At 38.3% G+C, this 18,290-nt stretch overlaps 1 protein-coding gene across 1 annotated transcript in view; it reads right to left on the minus strand.

Moving 5' to 3' along the window:
- Nucleotides 1-18,290, minus strand: part of C6 (complement C6) — a 66,213-nt gene that overhangs the window by 21,229 nt on the left and 26,694 nt on the right. Inside the window, exons 8-9 of the mRNA XM_024740354.1 lie at nt 7,457-7,697; nt 2,084-2,206 (exon numbers count right to left, since the gene is read on the minus strand). Of these exons, the coding sequence (XP_024596122.1) occupies nt 2,084-2,206; nt 7,457-7,697 (364 nt within the window). The remainder of the gene's footprint in view (nt 1-2,083; nt 2,207-7,456; nt 7,698-18,290) is intronic.

Below are 18,290 nucleotides of genomic sequence, written 5' to 3' on the forward strand. Positions count from 1 at the left end.
ATATATATGTATATTTATTTATATATATTTTTAATAATAGTTTTTCTGTTTCATTTCTTGGGCTCTCTATTTCAGGAACACTAATTCCCATCTATAGAATTACATTTGTCATTCCATTTCCATTAGATATTCTTTAATAATGGTTAATATCTGGATTTTTTTCTCTGCATTCATTATGAATTACTTTAGATTTTTCTTTATTAATTTTATCTTCAGACAATTATATTTTGAAGTTGCAGTGTCTATTTATAACTATAATGGCAATACTTTTCAATATTTGCTGTCTTTGTATCTTAGCTTTGAAATCTTCCTTTTCAATTAATTCTTATATTTAATGTTTTTATCTCTGAGCTTTTGATTTACTGAATTCACATTCTTATTAAATTATTCTATTGCAAGACAAACTGGTATAGAATCTGTACATTGTTTGGTTTATATTACTAGATTGATTGTTTGCATACTGTTCTTTTTTGGGGGGGTATAATACAAATGTGTAGTTGTCATGTCAGCTCTCATTTTGCTTATGCTCAACATGGGCATCCACATGTAGACCATTGATAGGCTCTGATATTTAAAACTACCTATTTATTATTATAGTAAATATGATATTATTATCTGTTCCTTGGCTGTCCTCCCATGACCATATAAATTTCATATTTTGGGAGTTTTTGTGGTTCTGATTTCCTTTGTTCTGAGCAGAAGTAGCAATCTGTCAGGAAGAGTAAGGAAATAAGAAAATTTTACACAGAGGAAGGAGCTATTTATAATGGCAAGGCACAGAAGAGAGCATGACTTATTTAAGAGACTGCATAAAGTTTAGCTAGGCAGGGAGAGAGGCAGGAACCTATCTTCAAGGCTGTGTGAAACCATGACAAGTTTAAGGCATGAGTGTTTCATGATAAGATTTGCCTTGGAGAATATTCCTTTAACAGAAAATGTGTAGAATAGATTGGAAGAAGGCAAGACCAGAGGCAAGGGAATGAGTTGGGAGGCCTCTGTGGTAATCCAGGTTGGAAATGATGAATGGAAGGCATGTCTATGGAAATGAAGAGCTGGGGAGAACTGGGAGAAATATTAAGGAGGAGGAACGACTACTTAATGGATGTAGAGGCTAGAAAGAGGGAGGGAGAAATCAAAGAGAGCACTCAGGTTTCTGGCTTTGTTGCCTGAGCTTTTTTAATGTACTTCTCTTACAACTTATTTGTCTTTTTTTTTTTAATTGAAGTATAGTTGATTTACAATGTTTTGTTAGTTTCTGGTGTACAGCAGAGTGATTCAATTTTTCATATATATGGATATATACACACACACATATATACTTCTTTTCATATTCTTTTCCTTTATGGTTTACTACAAGATACTGAGTATAGTTCCCTGTGCTATAGAATAAGACCTTGCTTATCTATTTTATATATAGTAGTTTGTATCTTCTAATCCAAAACTCCTAATTTATCTCTATGCCCCCTTCTCATTTGATAACCATAAATTTGTTTTCTATAATATGTCTATGAGTCTGTTTCTGTTTTGTAATAAATTCACTTGTATCATATTTTAGATTCCACATAGAAGTGATATCATATGGTATTTGTCTTTGTCTGACTTACTTCACTTAGTATAATAATGTCTAGGTCCATCCACATTGATGCAAATGGCATTATTTCATTCATTTTTATGGCTGAGTAGTATTCCATTGTATATATGTACTACATCTTCTGTATTTATAATGGTTGTCTATATGTATCCTTACTTTGTAAGTTCCTTGACTGGAAGACCTAGTTCATGCCCATCTGTACAATGCTTTACAATGCTTAATACTGAGTTTTGGCCGATAGGAAGAATCCATAAATGTGCATTCAGTTAAATAAACTATATAGGAGATAAAGAAAATCTTAACCATGTCCCCTTTTAAGCAGTACTAATATTTGATTTGCTCCCTTCCCCCACCACACATAGGGCTCTGAGGCAAACAAATGAAACTAATGAAAAGTGAAAAATAGTGTAGTCACAATCATGTGCAATATGGTACTTAAATTATGGCCACTCAGGATGCACTGGGTAAGCTGCTAAGAGAAAGCATTGTTACCTCCATATTTCTCTGACAGCTTGTTAGTGGTGCACCGGTGTTCCACTTTTGTTTTCTTAAAAAAAAGGTAGCGTTTCTTTGTTTCAACCCGGATGCAGTTTTGGACTTCTGCCTTCGTTAGACCTAGGAAATGGAATACAAGCAAAAAACCCTGAGAATGTACCATGGAGAATTCAGGGAAGAGGAACATGAGGCTCTGGGCACTTGGGGAGCTACAGGTACTCCATATCAGCACACAACTCCTCCACTCCCCGTGAGCTCAAATGATTAATGGCTTTTACTACAGAGGCAGTCCTTCACAGGCCCTGGGACGTGCTGAAGAGAAGAGGTATATATGAGTCCCTGCCGTCTCCCCCATGGGGATCATGTTGGCGTCTCCATGTTGCCTACACACAATAAATCTCTAAGCTTTCCTGTCCTGCTGGCCACTGCCCTTGTATAGCCTCACAAGTCAAGAGATAAACACATGCTCTGTTTGGTGCCCCGCTGACAGGCCTTCTTTTGGGGCCACAGCTGATTCTGTGAGAACTGAGTCCATATCCCTTCTTCCCCTCTTCACCACCTAAAATGTAGATCTCATTGGTCACCTCTCCTTCCCGGAACACTCATTCTCATACTTGGCTATGCTTCCTCTCCCTGACTTAGCTGCTCACTCCACCTCTACCTCCAAAACGCTTTCATTTTACTATCAGAAATTCTGACTTCCTGACTCATGAACTCTTCTTTTATGTCCTCAATGACTGTTCACTCTTTCTCCTCATCTTAATTCAAGCCTATACTTGATATATTTCCACTGTTGTCTCCAAGGGAGGTTGATGCTGCCTCATTCCCAGCCTCTTTAGGAGTTGGAGCTGGGCTTGATATCTTCCTACTTTCCCAGTGCTGCTTTCATAGGATGACACTCCACAGTTTTATAACTCTTCTAAAAGTCTTGTTGCTCTGAAGCTCAGGACATCCAATTCTAATTCCTTTGGTCTTCATTGTTCTTATCTTTTAACAAACTTCAAAGCATCATTTGTTAAAGATTTTGGTATCTGAATCAGTCTTTTCCACCCCAATGCTAGCCATTATTCTTAATGACTTCAAAACCGATGGGGATGTCAGGGATTGAGTGGGACAGAGCACAGAGAAACAGGCCTGGCTGTTTGGAGGCTAAGTTGTACTGCTTATCTGGGGTAATTTGAGGAGAATAAATGTTTCCTTTTTTTTTTTAATAGCTTCCCAAGTCACCTGACCTGACAGGCCTTCCTGTCAGGTGACTTCCCAAGTCACCCAAAACACCTAAACTAGAATCCAGTTTTTTTGATGTTTAGTTAAAAGTTGCCTTGAAAAATACAAGCTCATGAGACATAGAGCTGTTACGTGAGCTCTTAAGCAACTTAAAGCAAAGTAGTTTATCAGATACTGATTCTTAGGGTTGCAGGTTACAAGAGGCAGGGAAGAACGTTTTCAGAGCTGGATGTGTCATGTGAGTACGATGCTGAAATTTAAACCTGAGGGCGCAGATCAACGAGGAATGAGGCTGAGTAGATGGGGATGGGGCTTCCTACTTCACCGTTCTTTCAATAGTTTGACCCATTCAAAGAGATGTATTACAGGTTGGAGTAAAGAATTCTTGGTTTGATGGCTGTTTTGGTCAGGCTGAATAAACACAACTCATTTTTCTTCTGGTAGTATTGTTCTTATAAGTGGGTCAGGCAAATGTTTAGGCCACGTGAGGAAGTTAATACGTCTGTGGTGCACAACTCTTATCCTTGCATTAGGTTTCTATGATTTATAAGTGAAAATTAAATTGTATGTGACCAACTCACTAATTATAACATAATTAACTGTAAAGTTAATTGCATTTGCTGAGGGTTATAGGAGAATGCTTAAAGATTTGAATGATGAATCTCTCTTATGAGTCGTGGTGTTGGTCATGCAGTGATCAAAATATCAAGGCTTTATCAGTGAATTTCTGTGCCGGCCTTTTCTTCTTCACAAGATGTCCTATAGCTTGTGTCTGACCCATATCCACACTGACACAGGAGTTTCTTGATGCTGAAGCACTTGCCCTCTCAAGCCTGAGTGTCCCTCTGATGTGACACAGAGATGAGTATTTCAGCAATGTCCTCAGCTACTCTGACTGGGCACAGGTCAACAGTGTCAATCAAAAATGTCATACTGATAGGGGCTCCCCTGGTGGCGCAGTGGTTGAGTCCACCTGCTGATGCAGGGGACACGGGTTCGTGCCCTGGTTCGGGAAGATCCCACATGCCACAGAGTGGCTGGGCCCGTGAGCCATGGCCGCTTAGCCTGTGCGTCCGGAGCCTGTGCTCTGCAGCGGGAGAGGCCACAATGGTGAGAGGCCCGTGTACCAAAAAAAAAAAAAAAGTCATACTGATAAATAGTGGGGTGTATAGTTTTTCTCCTCTAATTCAGAGCAGAAAATGACTTCCCAGTCAAAGGACTTTAAAATTACCATCTTGTATAACATGATATTTTAATTGTTTAATGTTGTCTCTGCATTCCTGAAATTCTTTTTACGTTGCACGCTGAAGCAATGCCAACTTTTATTCAAGGTTTTAAATTGACTATGGGACACTGTGCAGTAGAGGAATAAATCAAGGGATGCAAATAAAAAACAAGTTAATTTTGTTTTATTCTTCTTGCACTAGAGAAAGTACTATGAAGTATTCAAGTCATTTAAAAAAATAATGACAAGGGATATAATTCTTATTGAATAAAGCAAATAATTCTTATTGAATAGAGCAAGTAAAAACTAAGCCTAAACTCTAACTGTACATTATTGAGAAGTAAGGGGAGAAGGACTAAAAGAGGGAAAAGGGAGGAGGCCAGAATATGTGTACATCTGAAGAGTGGGCAAAAACAGGTAAGCATACCCACCGGAGAATTCCATTTTATTGAGATTTGTTTCTGTCTGAGTGAGCTTCATCTTAACCACAATTAAAATTGAGCTCCAATATTATTATTGTGACTCAGAGAAGTATATATATACATGGAAATGCACATATTTAATGACTATAAGAATATATATTACATATAAAAATATTGAATATAAGGATATATATCTTAATATATTAAATATATATACACATACTATAAATACTATGGATATATAGTGTGTGTGAGTGTACATAGGTGTGTATGGTTATATATTTCCAGTTTTATATCATATCTCAAACTCCCTTTCTTTCTCTTATTATGTGTGGCTCTGTGTCTGAAGTCTCTATTTTTATTTAAAGAGAAAAATATGGAAGGTGAGAATATTTCAGGGAGTATAGCTCATCACTCTTCATTTTTGTTATGGGGCTTCAACTATTAAAATGCTGGATGGTTGATTAAAGATTCACATAGTTCTTTAACTGACCTGAACTCTAAGCCTTTAGAGGCTTTGCTGTGAATGCATGATGAGTATAGCTTATCAAGTGAGAAATTATTCTTGGCTACAGCAGCAGTGACCAGAATAATTTTATCCCAAGGGTGAGATGAAACCAAGTCAAGGGCCAGAGACTTCCCCAAATGATTTTTGCTCATCATAAATGTTGATGAAATTCATCAAGCAAACATTGCTCCAGTGGAAAGGATAACTGTAAGGAAACATAAGAGGCAGGCAGTGTGGAAAGCCCATCACAGCATAAGTCTTTTGGATTTCAGTAACTCTGTCAGGCAAAAAATTTTGAAGACCTTCTTACTGAAAATCTTTCTCAAAGACATTTATCCCATCTCCTTTCTTAAAAAGCAGATCATGATGGACATCTGATCAATTAAGGTTTAGAAGGACTCAGGGAAGCCCCATTAAACATTACCATTTGCCATAATGAGATATAAGAACAGAAGGATTGAAACTCTATTGACCTCAGAGTTGGCTTGGTGTCTTTTAAAATAAATTCTTAATTTCTTTTGTATAAAAGTTAAATGATCAGGGCTTCCCTGGTGGCACAGTGGTTGAGAGTCCACCTGCCGATGCAGGGGACACGGGTTCGTGCCCCGGTCCGGGAAGATCCCACGTGCCGCGGAGCGGCTGGGCCCGTGAGCCATGGCCGCTGAGCCTGCGCGTCTGGAGCCTGTGCTCCGCAACGGGAGAGGCCACAACAGTGAGAGGCCCGTGTACTGCAAAAAAAAAAAAAAACTTAAATGATCAAGAATTCTGATTTATTTAGGGGAATCTGTCAGTTGGGTTCTGGTTATTGTACAATTTCCTAACCATGTTCTCAAGATAGAAGCATCACAAGGATGCTGTGTCATTTCACACAGGAGCCTGAAAAATTTCACACAGGAGCCTGAAAAATTTATACAGAGGTACTTAAGTAGTAGTAATTAATATTGGCAATCTAGGATAATAAGAAACCAAGATTTATTAAAAAATTTTTTTTTTTTGCGGTACGCGGGCCTCTCATTGTTGTGGCCTCTCCCGTTGCGGAGCACAGGCTCTGGATGCACAGGCTGAGCGGCCATGGCTCACGGGTCCAGCCGCTCCGTGGCATGTGGGATCTTCCCGGACTGGGGCATGAACCCGTGTCCCCTGCATCGGCAGGCGGACTCTCAACCACTGCACCACCAGGGAAGCCCCAAGATTTATTTTTTAAACCAAGGTTTATATTGTAATTTTATATGTAAGCAGAAAAATATCACTGATTATATCCCAAGATATAAAATTGCAATCTTTCTTCAAATGAAAGTGCTTCCCATCTGGTTTCAAGTTTTGTCACCAGTAGGTGCATATCTGGCCCATATTAACTTAGTCCCTTGTCAAGTCCTTAATTGCTTTTCATCCTTTGCCCTTGACTTTCAGTTAAAATCATTAAAAGAAAAAGAATTAGTCCAGTGGCTAGGACTTTGCGCTTTCACTATTGAGGGCCTGGGTTCAATCCCTAGTCAGGGAACTAAGATTCCAAAAGCTGCTCGGCCAAAAAAAAGAAAAAGAAAAGAAAGAAAGCAAGAAAAAAGACTGCCAGTGGATTTGCTGTAATTACAGTTTTATAAAATTATTATCTCCTATAAAATTGCTGTAAGTAAATTATCTTTTAGAGTTTAGTTCCAAGACAAATTTTGTTTTCCTTGAGGTGATGGCATGCGTCTCTCTTTAGTTTACCACTACTAAGCAGCTTATGATGTTCTTAATGTCAGGAAATTCTGGGTCAAATCTGATGCCCAAAGAGGTGAAGCCTATTTATTTTTCCTTCTTTTTGTCTGAATTTTCTATTTCTATTTTATTTCCTTGAGTGTACTTTTTGGGTTTTCTTCATATCATTTTGGAAATAAAGCAGGGTCGAAATAAAGTCAATAAAGAAGAACTAAAAGGATAGAGAAAGAGAAAAATGTATTGCACACTATCTTATCAGTTAAAAATGAAGGTTGAAGAAAGCGAACCTGAGTTCTTTAGTTCTTCCTTGCTAAACTGATAGAGGAGATCATACACGCCTCCCAGGGAGCCAGAGGTGAAATAGTGAGTCCCGAAGTCATCAAATATCCGGCTGTATAAAGCAGAGTTGTATTCTAGAGGCAGGTGGTTAAGTGCTTTCAAAAAGACATCAGAAAGCTGCAGATCTTTAGTTTTCATTGTGAAATTTAAGACTTTTATCACTTTATGGATCCTAATAAAACTGGAATCCTAAATGGAAGAGGAGAAAGGATTTTAAAAAAAGATTATTAAAGGTAATGAAAGCTGGAGGGATCAAGCATTAAATGTTTACCATCAGCTTCATTCTAACCACAGCATTACAATAATTGTTAACTCTCCATTGCATGTTCCCACAGACAAAATGATAATTTTCATTTTATTTTTTTCCAGTACCTCTTCCTCAGATGTTCAAAATGGTAAACAGATTAAGCTGACCTCAATCGTGTAAACTGTGTGACTGAGGCATGTGCTCTCTACCAAAAAGAGATCAAGTATCAAAAAATAAATCTTTCTTTCTTGATGGTCAATTGTGGGTGCACCCCTACCACGTTATTATTTAGAAAGCCTAGCTAATGCAAATAATTGAACAAAGATTGTGTAAATTTTCGACTGGAAGTTACCCAATGAGATTCAAGTCATAACTTTGTCATAGACTCAGGAAAAGCATGTCAATTCTCTGGGCCTCAGTTGTCTGGGAAATGTCACCTGCTGCACAGCCTTCATTTGTGACATTTCACACCCCTTTCAACTCCAAAATGTTGTGACTTAAAATTACATAAGGAGTAAAATTAAACAAAATTATTTGTATTCTCTCTCTATCCGTAAACAGAAATATTTGTTTGGAGGTTCTTTTTTCTGTAATTGTCTTTTGTTATGTCAAATTAATTTAGGATTAGGTGATTGGTATTATGCCCCAAATTTCATTTCATTATACTGTCCTTCTCCATAGCCACTGTTTTATGTGTGTATCCATGTATACTGTTCTTTTAAAAAAAATTTATATACTGTAACTGATTTCTCAATTTTAGCAAATTATAAAGTTTAATAAAAAGAGAGAGGGGCATATTTTAGCCAAAGGTCTTTATTAGTTAAATTGTTAACTTTATTAATTAAATTATTATAGCTGTAAACTATTAAACAGCTATCTTTCTGTGTGCTATAATTGTGGAACAAAATGACTATTAACACAAAAGAAGAAAAACCTCACAAGGCTTGAGGAAGAGTCAATATTCATCTACCTCTCTCTCTCTTCCTCCCTCCTTCTGTCCCTTTCCTTACTCTTTCCTATCTGCTTACCTTCAATACATTTATCTCTCAGCTGTCTCATATGCAGTGGACATAGATGTGAACAAGGAAGAAAAAATTCAGGTCTTTATGGAGCTTACATTTTAAGAGTCCATTAATTCTAAGTTTAATACTTGAATTTTGTCATGGAGGTGTGGCTTTGGAAAAGTAGAGGGACATTGTGCTTTTAGAAAGAAGCACACCTAACTTCCTGAGTAACTGAAACATGCCTGTTTGGATATGCTCATTGAAATGGGTTGTTAAAAATTACCAGGTTACTTTAAAAAATGAAATTGTGGAAAATACAAGTGAAATTTTGGTAACTCAACTTAGCACAAGCACCTCCTTGGTGCCCCACTTGTCAGTGCCTGGTGGCTAGAACTGGCTATTCTGGACTAAAAAATTATGTGACAGTATGTTATTAACCATGTGTGGTCTATTTCAACATTCTGTGAGAGCTTGCTTTATTTTAACCATCTTTTTGTTGGTTCAATTTTGTAAAAAAATTCAAAAAAGCACTGAATCTTGCTGAGATAACTGGTATTTTGACTTGAAACAGACTATCTGCCCAACAAATGTTTAGTCAGATCTTTTAGTGACAAGATAAAGAAAGCATTAAACTCCACTTAAGGGCTTGGATTGATTTTCAAGTTTGTGGGATGTTATTTTATCTATTTGAAGATTAAGAGAGTTTGCAGTAGCATTTTCTACTTAACCTGAGATATCCTTATTCCGCTCAGATCTAATCAAAGATGTTGGGTTGAACCACACAAAGTTGACAATCTTGTAAGTCAAAAATGGTTGAATATCAGCAGTTTCATATGTTCGACCCTGATACTGTGAATAGCCTGAAATGTTTCCACTTTGGCTCAGACTATTAGAGATAAAATAACAGCTGTTTACCTATGGATAAGGGTTTTACAAGTGTTCTCTAGCATGTTTGAAACATTTATAAACAAATTCTGTGAAGCAAACCTTAATTTTGAGACTGGTATATATTTATAAATAATAGATTTGCTTCAGAGCAAGCTGGGGGGCTTATTGAAAAAAACCCAGACTCACATGCCCAATCCCAGACATGCTGAATCAATAAATTAAAAGAAGGGTCTGGGGAGGTGTCTTTTTACCTCCTGGTAATTCTGACACTAACTTGTCTTAAGAATATAATTTGGTAAGTGTGAGGGGAACAATATGACCCAGAGTCCATTCAAAAGTGAACTAACAATCTGTGTTATAAAAGGAATTTATTTTATTCTTTTTCAACATGCTCATATCACCAGAGCTATACTCTTTCCAGAGTTTGGTGAAATGATGAATAAAGGAAAGAATGAATAAGCGAGTAGCTTGAGATATAATGTGGTAGATGTGATAGTGGGCAAAAATTAGACAATTGATTTTAATTCCCAACTCTGGCATTTACTCATAGTAAGATCATGGGAGTGACTTGACTTCTTGGACTTTAGTGTAGTGCCTGACACATGGTAGGTATTTGATGAATTCTGTTGAATTAAAAATAAATATATGGACTTCAATTTACTCATCTGCAAAATGGTGTTAAAAACATCTACTACTGAGGGGGAGGAGTCAAGATGGCAGAATAGGAGGATGCTGAATTCATCTCTCCTCACAAGTACATCAAGAGGGAGGGGATATATGTATACATATAGTTGATTCACTTTATTGTACAGCAGGAACTAACACAACATTGTAAAGCAACTATATCCCAATTAAAAAAAAAAAAGAATACATCTACAAATGGAAGAATTCTCACAGAGCACCTGCTGAACATTAGCGGAAGACTTCGGACACCTAAAAGGACAAGAAAAATCCCCTCACGACTGGGTAAGACAAAAGAAAAGAGGAATCAAAAAAGGGACCAGTACCCCTGGTAGGAAGCCAAAGGTGAGGAGAGGTTCCTGCACTCGGTAAAACCCCCTTATGGTGGGGAAATCAGCTGGGACAGAAAGGGACCTTCAGAGGATCAAAGGGGAATGCAGCAGACTGTCTGTGGAAGGCAGGACAAAGTAAGAGCTGTGCGCATGGTCTACAACACAGCTCTGCACATCCCAGCCTGAGTCATGTGTCTCCTGGTGCAGAGGGGGGCTGGGTGCTGGAAAGTGGGGTTTGGAGCATGGACCCAGGGAGGGGACAGCTGTTGGCTGTGAAAGGGACAGGAGTAAGGAGATCCACAACCGGAAAAATTTGCAGAAGCCTGGGACACCATGGAAGCAAGACGTCATTGTTAAGTGGCACACAAGGGGTGGGGCCACCATTGCAACCTCCTTCCCCACCTAACTGTTTTGGCCTCCATGGGCACTGGGAGGAGCACCCATCTGAGCAGGCTCACCTGCCCCTCAATCCAAGGCCTCCTCTCCCTGCATAAGCTCCAGGTTCCTGAGCGTTGCCCATGCCAAAGCCTCCTCGGGAATCAGCCCTGGGTGCCCCTGCCTGAGATGGGAATCTGCCAGTGCTGGCAGGGGCTGAGTGCTAAAGTGTGGGGTTAAGAGAGCATATCTGGGGAAAGGACCACTGTTGGCTGCACGGATACAACAGGGGACAGGAGTGAGGAGCTCTGAGGCCAGGAACGCCCCTAGAGGAAGTGTGGTCTGCCTAGGAAACAAAGTGCCATCTTTGAGTGGTGTTCAAGGGGCAGGGCCGCCACTGCCCCCACATGCCAGCCCCTGCCTCTGCAGCACCAGGAAGGACTCCCACCAGAGTGAGTGCATCCCAGTCTGTTGCAACTGCCTGTTGGTCTCTGCTGGCACAGACACTTCACACACACCCCAGTTGTGGCTGCCAAACCCCTCCCTGGCCTGATAGAGTAAGTGTGCTCCAATCAAGTGTGGCTTTTGCTCCCTCTTGCCTTGGCAGGGAACAGATGCTGGAGGGGGGCACACATGCAGAGGTGGGGCCAAAGCCAAAGCTGAGCCTCAGTGGTGGTGTGACTAAGGAGGAGGAAATCACTCCACGCAGCTGTACAAGCCGTGGATTAAACCCCCATTATCAGCTTGGTAAATCCCGCATCTGTGGAATACCTGAATAGACAATGAGTGTTCCCACAACAGAGACCTGTCTAGCTTTAAAAGCAGTGGACTTTGGGAGCAAGTACACATGGAAGCCGGGCCAGGCTGGAGTCTGAGCTGACCCTACAGAGCCCACAGAGGGTCGAGACCTACATAGAGGTATTGGAGGGCCTCCTGGGGGAGGTGGATTTGGGCTGTGGCTCACTGTGGGAGCAAGGACACTGACAGCAGAGTCCCCAGGAAAATATTCTTATCACTATTATTCTTTTTTGTTTGTTTCATTTTGTTCAGTTTTTGTTGTTTTTATTATGTTTTATTTTTTAATATAAAATTTCTATTTTTACTTTTTTGTTGTTTTGTGTTTATTTTTCTGTTTTTGTTCTTTTTTAGTCATTTTGTGTGTTTGTTTTATAGTTTCTTTGCCTTTTATTTAGTTTGCTTTCTTTTTTTGTTTAGCTTTTTGTTTTTGTTAAATTAGTCTTTGATGGTTTTCATTTTTGAGCTCTTTTGTTTGTTCTCCTGTTTTTTTGGTTTCTTTGTCTTTTTTTATTTGTTTGTTTTTATCGTTTGTTTTGGGTTTTGTCTGTTTTCTTTTTTCCTTTTTTTGTGTTGTTTGTTTTTGTCATTTGTGTTGGGTTTTGTTTATCTGTTTGTTTTCCTTTTTTTTCCTTTTTTCTCTGGACACACTGTGCAGCTTGTGGGCTCTTTGTTTCCTGCCAGGGATCAGGCCTAGGCATCCAGGGTGGGAGTGCCAAGTCCAGGATGCTGGACCACCAGAGAATTCCTAGTACCAGGAAATATTAATCGGTGTGTGCTCTCCTGGAGATAACCATCTTGACACCAAGACCCAGCCCTGCCAAACTGCATGCAGGCTCCAGTGCTGGACACCTCACACCAAACAACCAGCAAGACAGGAACACAACCCCACCTATCAGTGGACAGGCTGCCAAAAGTTGTACTAAGCTCACAGAAACACCAAAACACACCAACTGATGTGGTCCAGTCTATCAGAAGGAAAAGACTAAGCTCCACTCACCAAAGCACAGGCACCAGTCCCTCCCACCAGGAAGCCTACACAAGCACCTGGACCAACTTTATCCACCAGGGAGCAGACAACAGAAGCAAGAGGAACTACAACACTGTAGCCTGCTGAAAGGAGACCACAAACACAGTACGTTAGACAAAACAAAATGACATTGAAATATGTTGCAGACGAAGGAGCAAGGTAAAAACTCACAAGACCAAATAAATGAAGAGGAAATAGACAATCTGTCTAAAAAAGAATTCAGAGTAATGATAGTAAATATGATCCAAGATCTCAGAAATAGAATGGAAGCATGGATTGAGAAGATATAAGAAATGTTTAACAAAGACCTAGAAGAACTAAAGAACAATCAGTGATGAAGAACACAATAACAGAAATGAAAAATACATTAGAGTAATCAGTAGCAGAATAACTGAGGCAGAAGATGGGTAAGTGAGCTGGAAGACAGAATGGTGAAATTCACTGCTGCAGAGCAGAATAAAGAAAAAAGAATGAAAAGAAATGAGGAGAGTCTCAGAGATCTCTGGGACAACATTAAATGCACCAACTTTTGAATTATAGGGGTTCCAGAAGAAGAGAAAGATAAGGGTCTGAGAAAATATTTGAAGACATTATAGTTGAAAACTTCCATAACATGGGAGAGGAAATAGTCACCCAAGTCCAGGAAGTGAAGAAAGTCCCATACAGGATAAACCCAAGAAGAAAAACGCCTAGACACATATTAATGAAATTAACAAAAATTAAATACAAAGAAAAAATATTAAGAGCAGCAAGGGAAAAGCAACAAATAACATACAAGAGAATCTCCAGAAGGTTATCAGCAGATTTTTCAGCAGAAACTCTGCAAGCCAGAAGTGAATGGCAGGATATATTTAAAGTGATGAAAAGGAAAAACTTACAATCAAGATTACTTTACCTAGCAAGGATCTCATTCAGATTTGACAGAGAAATCAAAGCTTTACAGACAAGCAAAAGCTATGAGAATTCAGCACCACCAAACCAGCTTTACAATAAATGTTAAAGGAACTTCTCTAAGTGGAAAACACAAGAGAAGAAAAAGACCCACAAAAACAAATCCAAAACAATTAAGAAAACGGTAATAGGAACAAACATATTGATAATTACCTTAAATGTAAATGGATTAAGTGCTCCAACCAAAAGACATAGACTGGCTGAATGGATATAAAAACAAGACCCATATATATGCTGTCTACAGGAGACCCACTTCAGACCTAGAGACACATACAGACTGAAAGTGAAGGGATGGAAAAAGATATTCCATGCAAATGGAAATCAAAAGAAAGCTGGAGTAGCCATACTCATATTAGATAAAATGGACATTAAAATAAAGAATGTTACAAGAGACAAGGAAGGACACTACATAATGATCAAGGGATCAATACAAGAAGAAGGTATAACAATTGTAAATATTTATGCACCTAACTTAGGAGCACCTCAATACATAAGGCAAATGTTAACAGCCATAAAAGGGGAAGTTGACAGTAACACCATTATAGTAGGGGACTTTAACACCCCACTTTCAACAATGGACAGATCATCCAGACAGAAAATTAATAAGGAAACACAAGCTTTAAATGACACATTAGCCCAGATGGACTTAATTTAAATTTATAGGACATTCCATCCAAAAACAAAAGTATACACTTTCTTCTTAAGTGAACATGGAACATTCTCCAGGATACATCATATCGTTGGTCACAAATGAAGCCTCAATAAATTTAAAAAATTGAAATCATAGCAAGCATCTTTTCCAACCACAACACTATGAAATTAAAATAAATTACAGAAAAGAACTGTAAAAAACACAAACACATGGAGGCTAAACAATACGTTACTAATTAACCAAAAGATCACTGAAGAAATCAAAGAGCAAATCAAAAAATACCTAGAGACAAATGACAATGAAAACACGATGATCCAAAACCTATGGGATGCAGCAAGAGAAGTTCTAAGAGGGAAGTTTATAGCAATACAACCCTACCTCAAGAAACAAGAAATATCTCAAATAAACAACCTAACCTTACACCTAAAGCAACTAAGGAAAGAAGAAGAAGAACAACAACAACAAAAACCCCTAAAGTTAGTATAAGGAAAGAAATCATAAAGATCAGAGCAGAAATAAATGAAATAGAAATGAAGAAAACAATAGCAAAGATCAATAAAACTAAAAGCTGCTTTGTTGAGAAGACAAACAAAATTGAGTCTTTAGCCAGACACATCAAGAAAAGAAGGGAGAGGACTCAAATCCATAAAATTAGGAATGAAAAAGGAGAAGTTACAACTGACACTGCAGAAATACAAAGGATCATAAGAAACTACTACAAGCAACTATATGCCAATAAAATGGACGACCTGGAAAAATTGGACAAATTCTTAGAAAAGTACAGCATTCCAAGACTGAACCAGGAAGAAATAGAAAAGATGAATAGACCAATCACAAGTAATGAAATTGAAACTGTGGTTAAATCTTCCAACAAATAAAAGTCCAGGACCAGATGTCTTCACAGGCAAATTCTATGAAACTTTTAGAGAAGAGCTAACACCTATGCTTCTCAAACTCTTCCAAAAAATCACAGAGGGAGGAACACTCCTAAGCTCATTCTATAAGGCTGCCATCACCCTGATACCAAAACCAGACAAAGATATCACAAAAAAGAAAATTACAGGCCAATATCACTGGTGAACATAGACTCAAAAATCCTCAACAAAATACTAGCAAACAGAATCCAACAACACATTAAAAGGATCATGCACCATGATCAAGTGGGGTTTATCCCAGGGATGCAAGGATTCTTCAATATACGCAAATCAATCAGTGTGATATACCATATTAACAAATTGAAGAAGAAAAACCATATGATTGTCACAATAAATGCAGAAAAAGCTTTTGACAAAATTCAACTCTTATTTATGATAAAAACTCTCCAGAAAGTGAGCATAGAGGGAAACTACCTCAACATAATAAAGGCCATATACAACAAACCCACAGCAAACATCGTTCTCAATGGTGAAAAACTGAAACCATTTCCACTAAGATCAGAAACAAACAAAGGTTGTCCACTCTTACCACTATTATTCAACATAGTTTTGGAAGTTTTAGCCACAGCAATCAGAGAAGAAAAAGAAATAAAAGGAATCCAAATTGGAAAAGAAGAAGTAAAACTGTCACCGTTTGCAGATGACATGATACTATACATAGAGAATGCTAAAGATGCCACCAGAAAACTACTAGAGCTAATCAATGAATTTAGTAAAGTTGCAGGATACAAAATTAATGCACAGTAATCCCTTGCATTCCTATACACTAACAATGAAAGATCAGAAAAAGAAATTAAGGAAACACTCCCATTTACCATTGCAACAAAAAGAGTAAAATACCTAGAAATAAACCTACCTAAGGAGGCAAAAGACCTGTATGCAGAAAACTATAAGACACTGATGAAAGAAATTAAAGATGACACAGACAGATGGAGAGATATACCATGTTCTTGGATTGGAAGAATCAATACTGTGAAAATGACTATACTACCCAAAGCAATCTACAGATTCAGTGCAATCCCTATCAAATTACCAATGGCATTTCTCACAGAAGTAGAACAAAAAATTTTACTATTTGTTTGGAAACACAAAAAACCCTGACTAGCCAAAGCAATCTTGAGAAAGAAAAATGGAGCTGGAGGAATAAGACTCCTTCATTTCAGACTATACTGAAAAGCTACTGTAATCAAGACAGTATGGCACTGGCACAAAAACAGAAATATATATCCGTGGAACCCACTGCCTATGGTCACCCAATCTATGAAAAATGAGGCAAGACTATACAATGGAGAAAAGACAGTCCTTCAATAAGAGGTGCTGGGAAAACTGGACAGCTACATGTAAAAGAATGCAACACCATACACAAAAATAAACTCAAAATGGATTAAAGACCTAAATGTAAGGCCAGACACTGTAAAACTCTTAGAGGAAAAATAGAGCACTTTTTGACATAAATCACAGCAAGATCTTTTGTGACCCACCTCCTAGAGTAATGAAAATAAAAAACAAACATAAACTAATGAGACCTAATGAAAGTTAAAATCTTTTGCACAGCAAAGGAAACCATAAGCAAGATGAAAAGACACCCCTCAGAATGGGAGACAATATTTGCAAATGAAGCAACTGACAAGGGATTAATCTCCAATGTATAGAAAAAGCTCATGTACCTCAATATCAAAAAAAACAAACAATCCAATCAAAAAATGGGCAGAAGACCTAAATAGACATTTCTCCAAAGAAGACATACAGATGGCCAAGAGATACATGATAAGTTGCTCAGTATCACTAATCATTAGAGAAATGAAAATCAAAACTACAATGAGGTATCACCTCATGCCAGTCAGGATGGCCATCATCAAAAATACCTACAAACAGCAAATGTTGGAGAGGGTGTGGAGAAAAGGGAGCCCTCTTACACTGTTGGTGGGAATGTAAATTGATATAGCCACTGTGGAGAACAGTATGGTTCCTTAAACAACTAAACATAGAACTACCATATGATACAGCAATCCCACTACTGGGCATATACCCAGAGAAAACCATAATTTAAAAAGACACATGCACCCCAATGTTCATTGCAGCACTATTTACAATAGCCAGGTCATGGAAGCAACCTAAATGTCCATCAACAGAGCAATGGATAAAGAAGATATGGTACGTATATGCAATGGAATATTACTCAGCCATAAAATATTACATCCAGCCATGTGGATGGACCCAGAGACTGTCATACAGAATGAAGTAAGTCAGAAAGAGAAAACAAATATGGTATATTAATGCATATTTGTGGAATCTAGAAAAATGGTAATGATCTTATTTGCAAAACAGTAATAGAGACAGAGATGTAGAGAACAAAGGTATGGATACCAAGGGGGAAACGGGGGGTAAGATGAATTGGCAGATTGGAATTGACATAAATACACTACTATGCATAAAATAGATAACTAATGGTAACCTACTGTATAGCATAGGAAACTCTATTTGGTGCTCTGTGTGACCTAAATGGGAAGGAAATCCAAAAAAGAGGGGATATATGTATACGTATGGCTGATTCACTTTGCTGTACAGCAGAAACTGACACAGCAGCGTAAACCAACTATACTCCAGTTCAAAAAAAAAAAAAAAATGAAAGGAAGGCAAGCAGAAATCTTGGGGGAAAGCTTGTAGATGGAACAGCTTGTGCAAAGGTCCTGGGGTAAGAGTGTGGCCAGCCTGTGTTTGAGGAACAGTGAGGAGGCATTATGAGCTGAATTGAATGAGGACAGGGGAGAATAATGGGGGATGAAGGCAGAAAAATAATGAGGGGTCTTGTAGGTCAGTGGACAGACTTAAGCTTTTAATCTTTGAGGGTTTGAGCAGTGGAATGGTATGATTTATAGCCAGTATCCAGTC

The sequence above is a fragment of the Neophocaena asiaeorientalis genome, unplaced genomic scaffold (assembly GCF_003031525.2).
Source record: "Neophocaena asiaeorientalis asiaeorientalis breed wild unplaced genomic scaffold, Neophocaena_asiaeorientalis_V1.1 scaffold57, whole genome shotgun sequence".
In the NCBI taxonomy this organism is placed as follows: domain Eukaryota; kingdom Metazoa; phylum Chordata; class Mammalia; order Artiodactyla; family Phocoenidae; genus Neophocaena; species Neophocaena asiaeorientalis.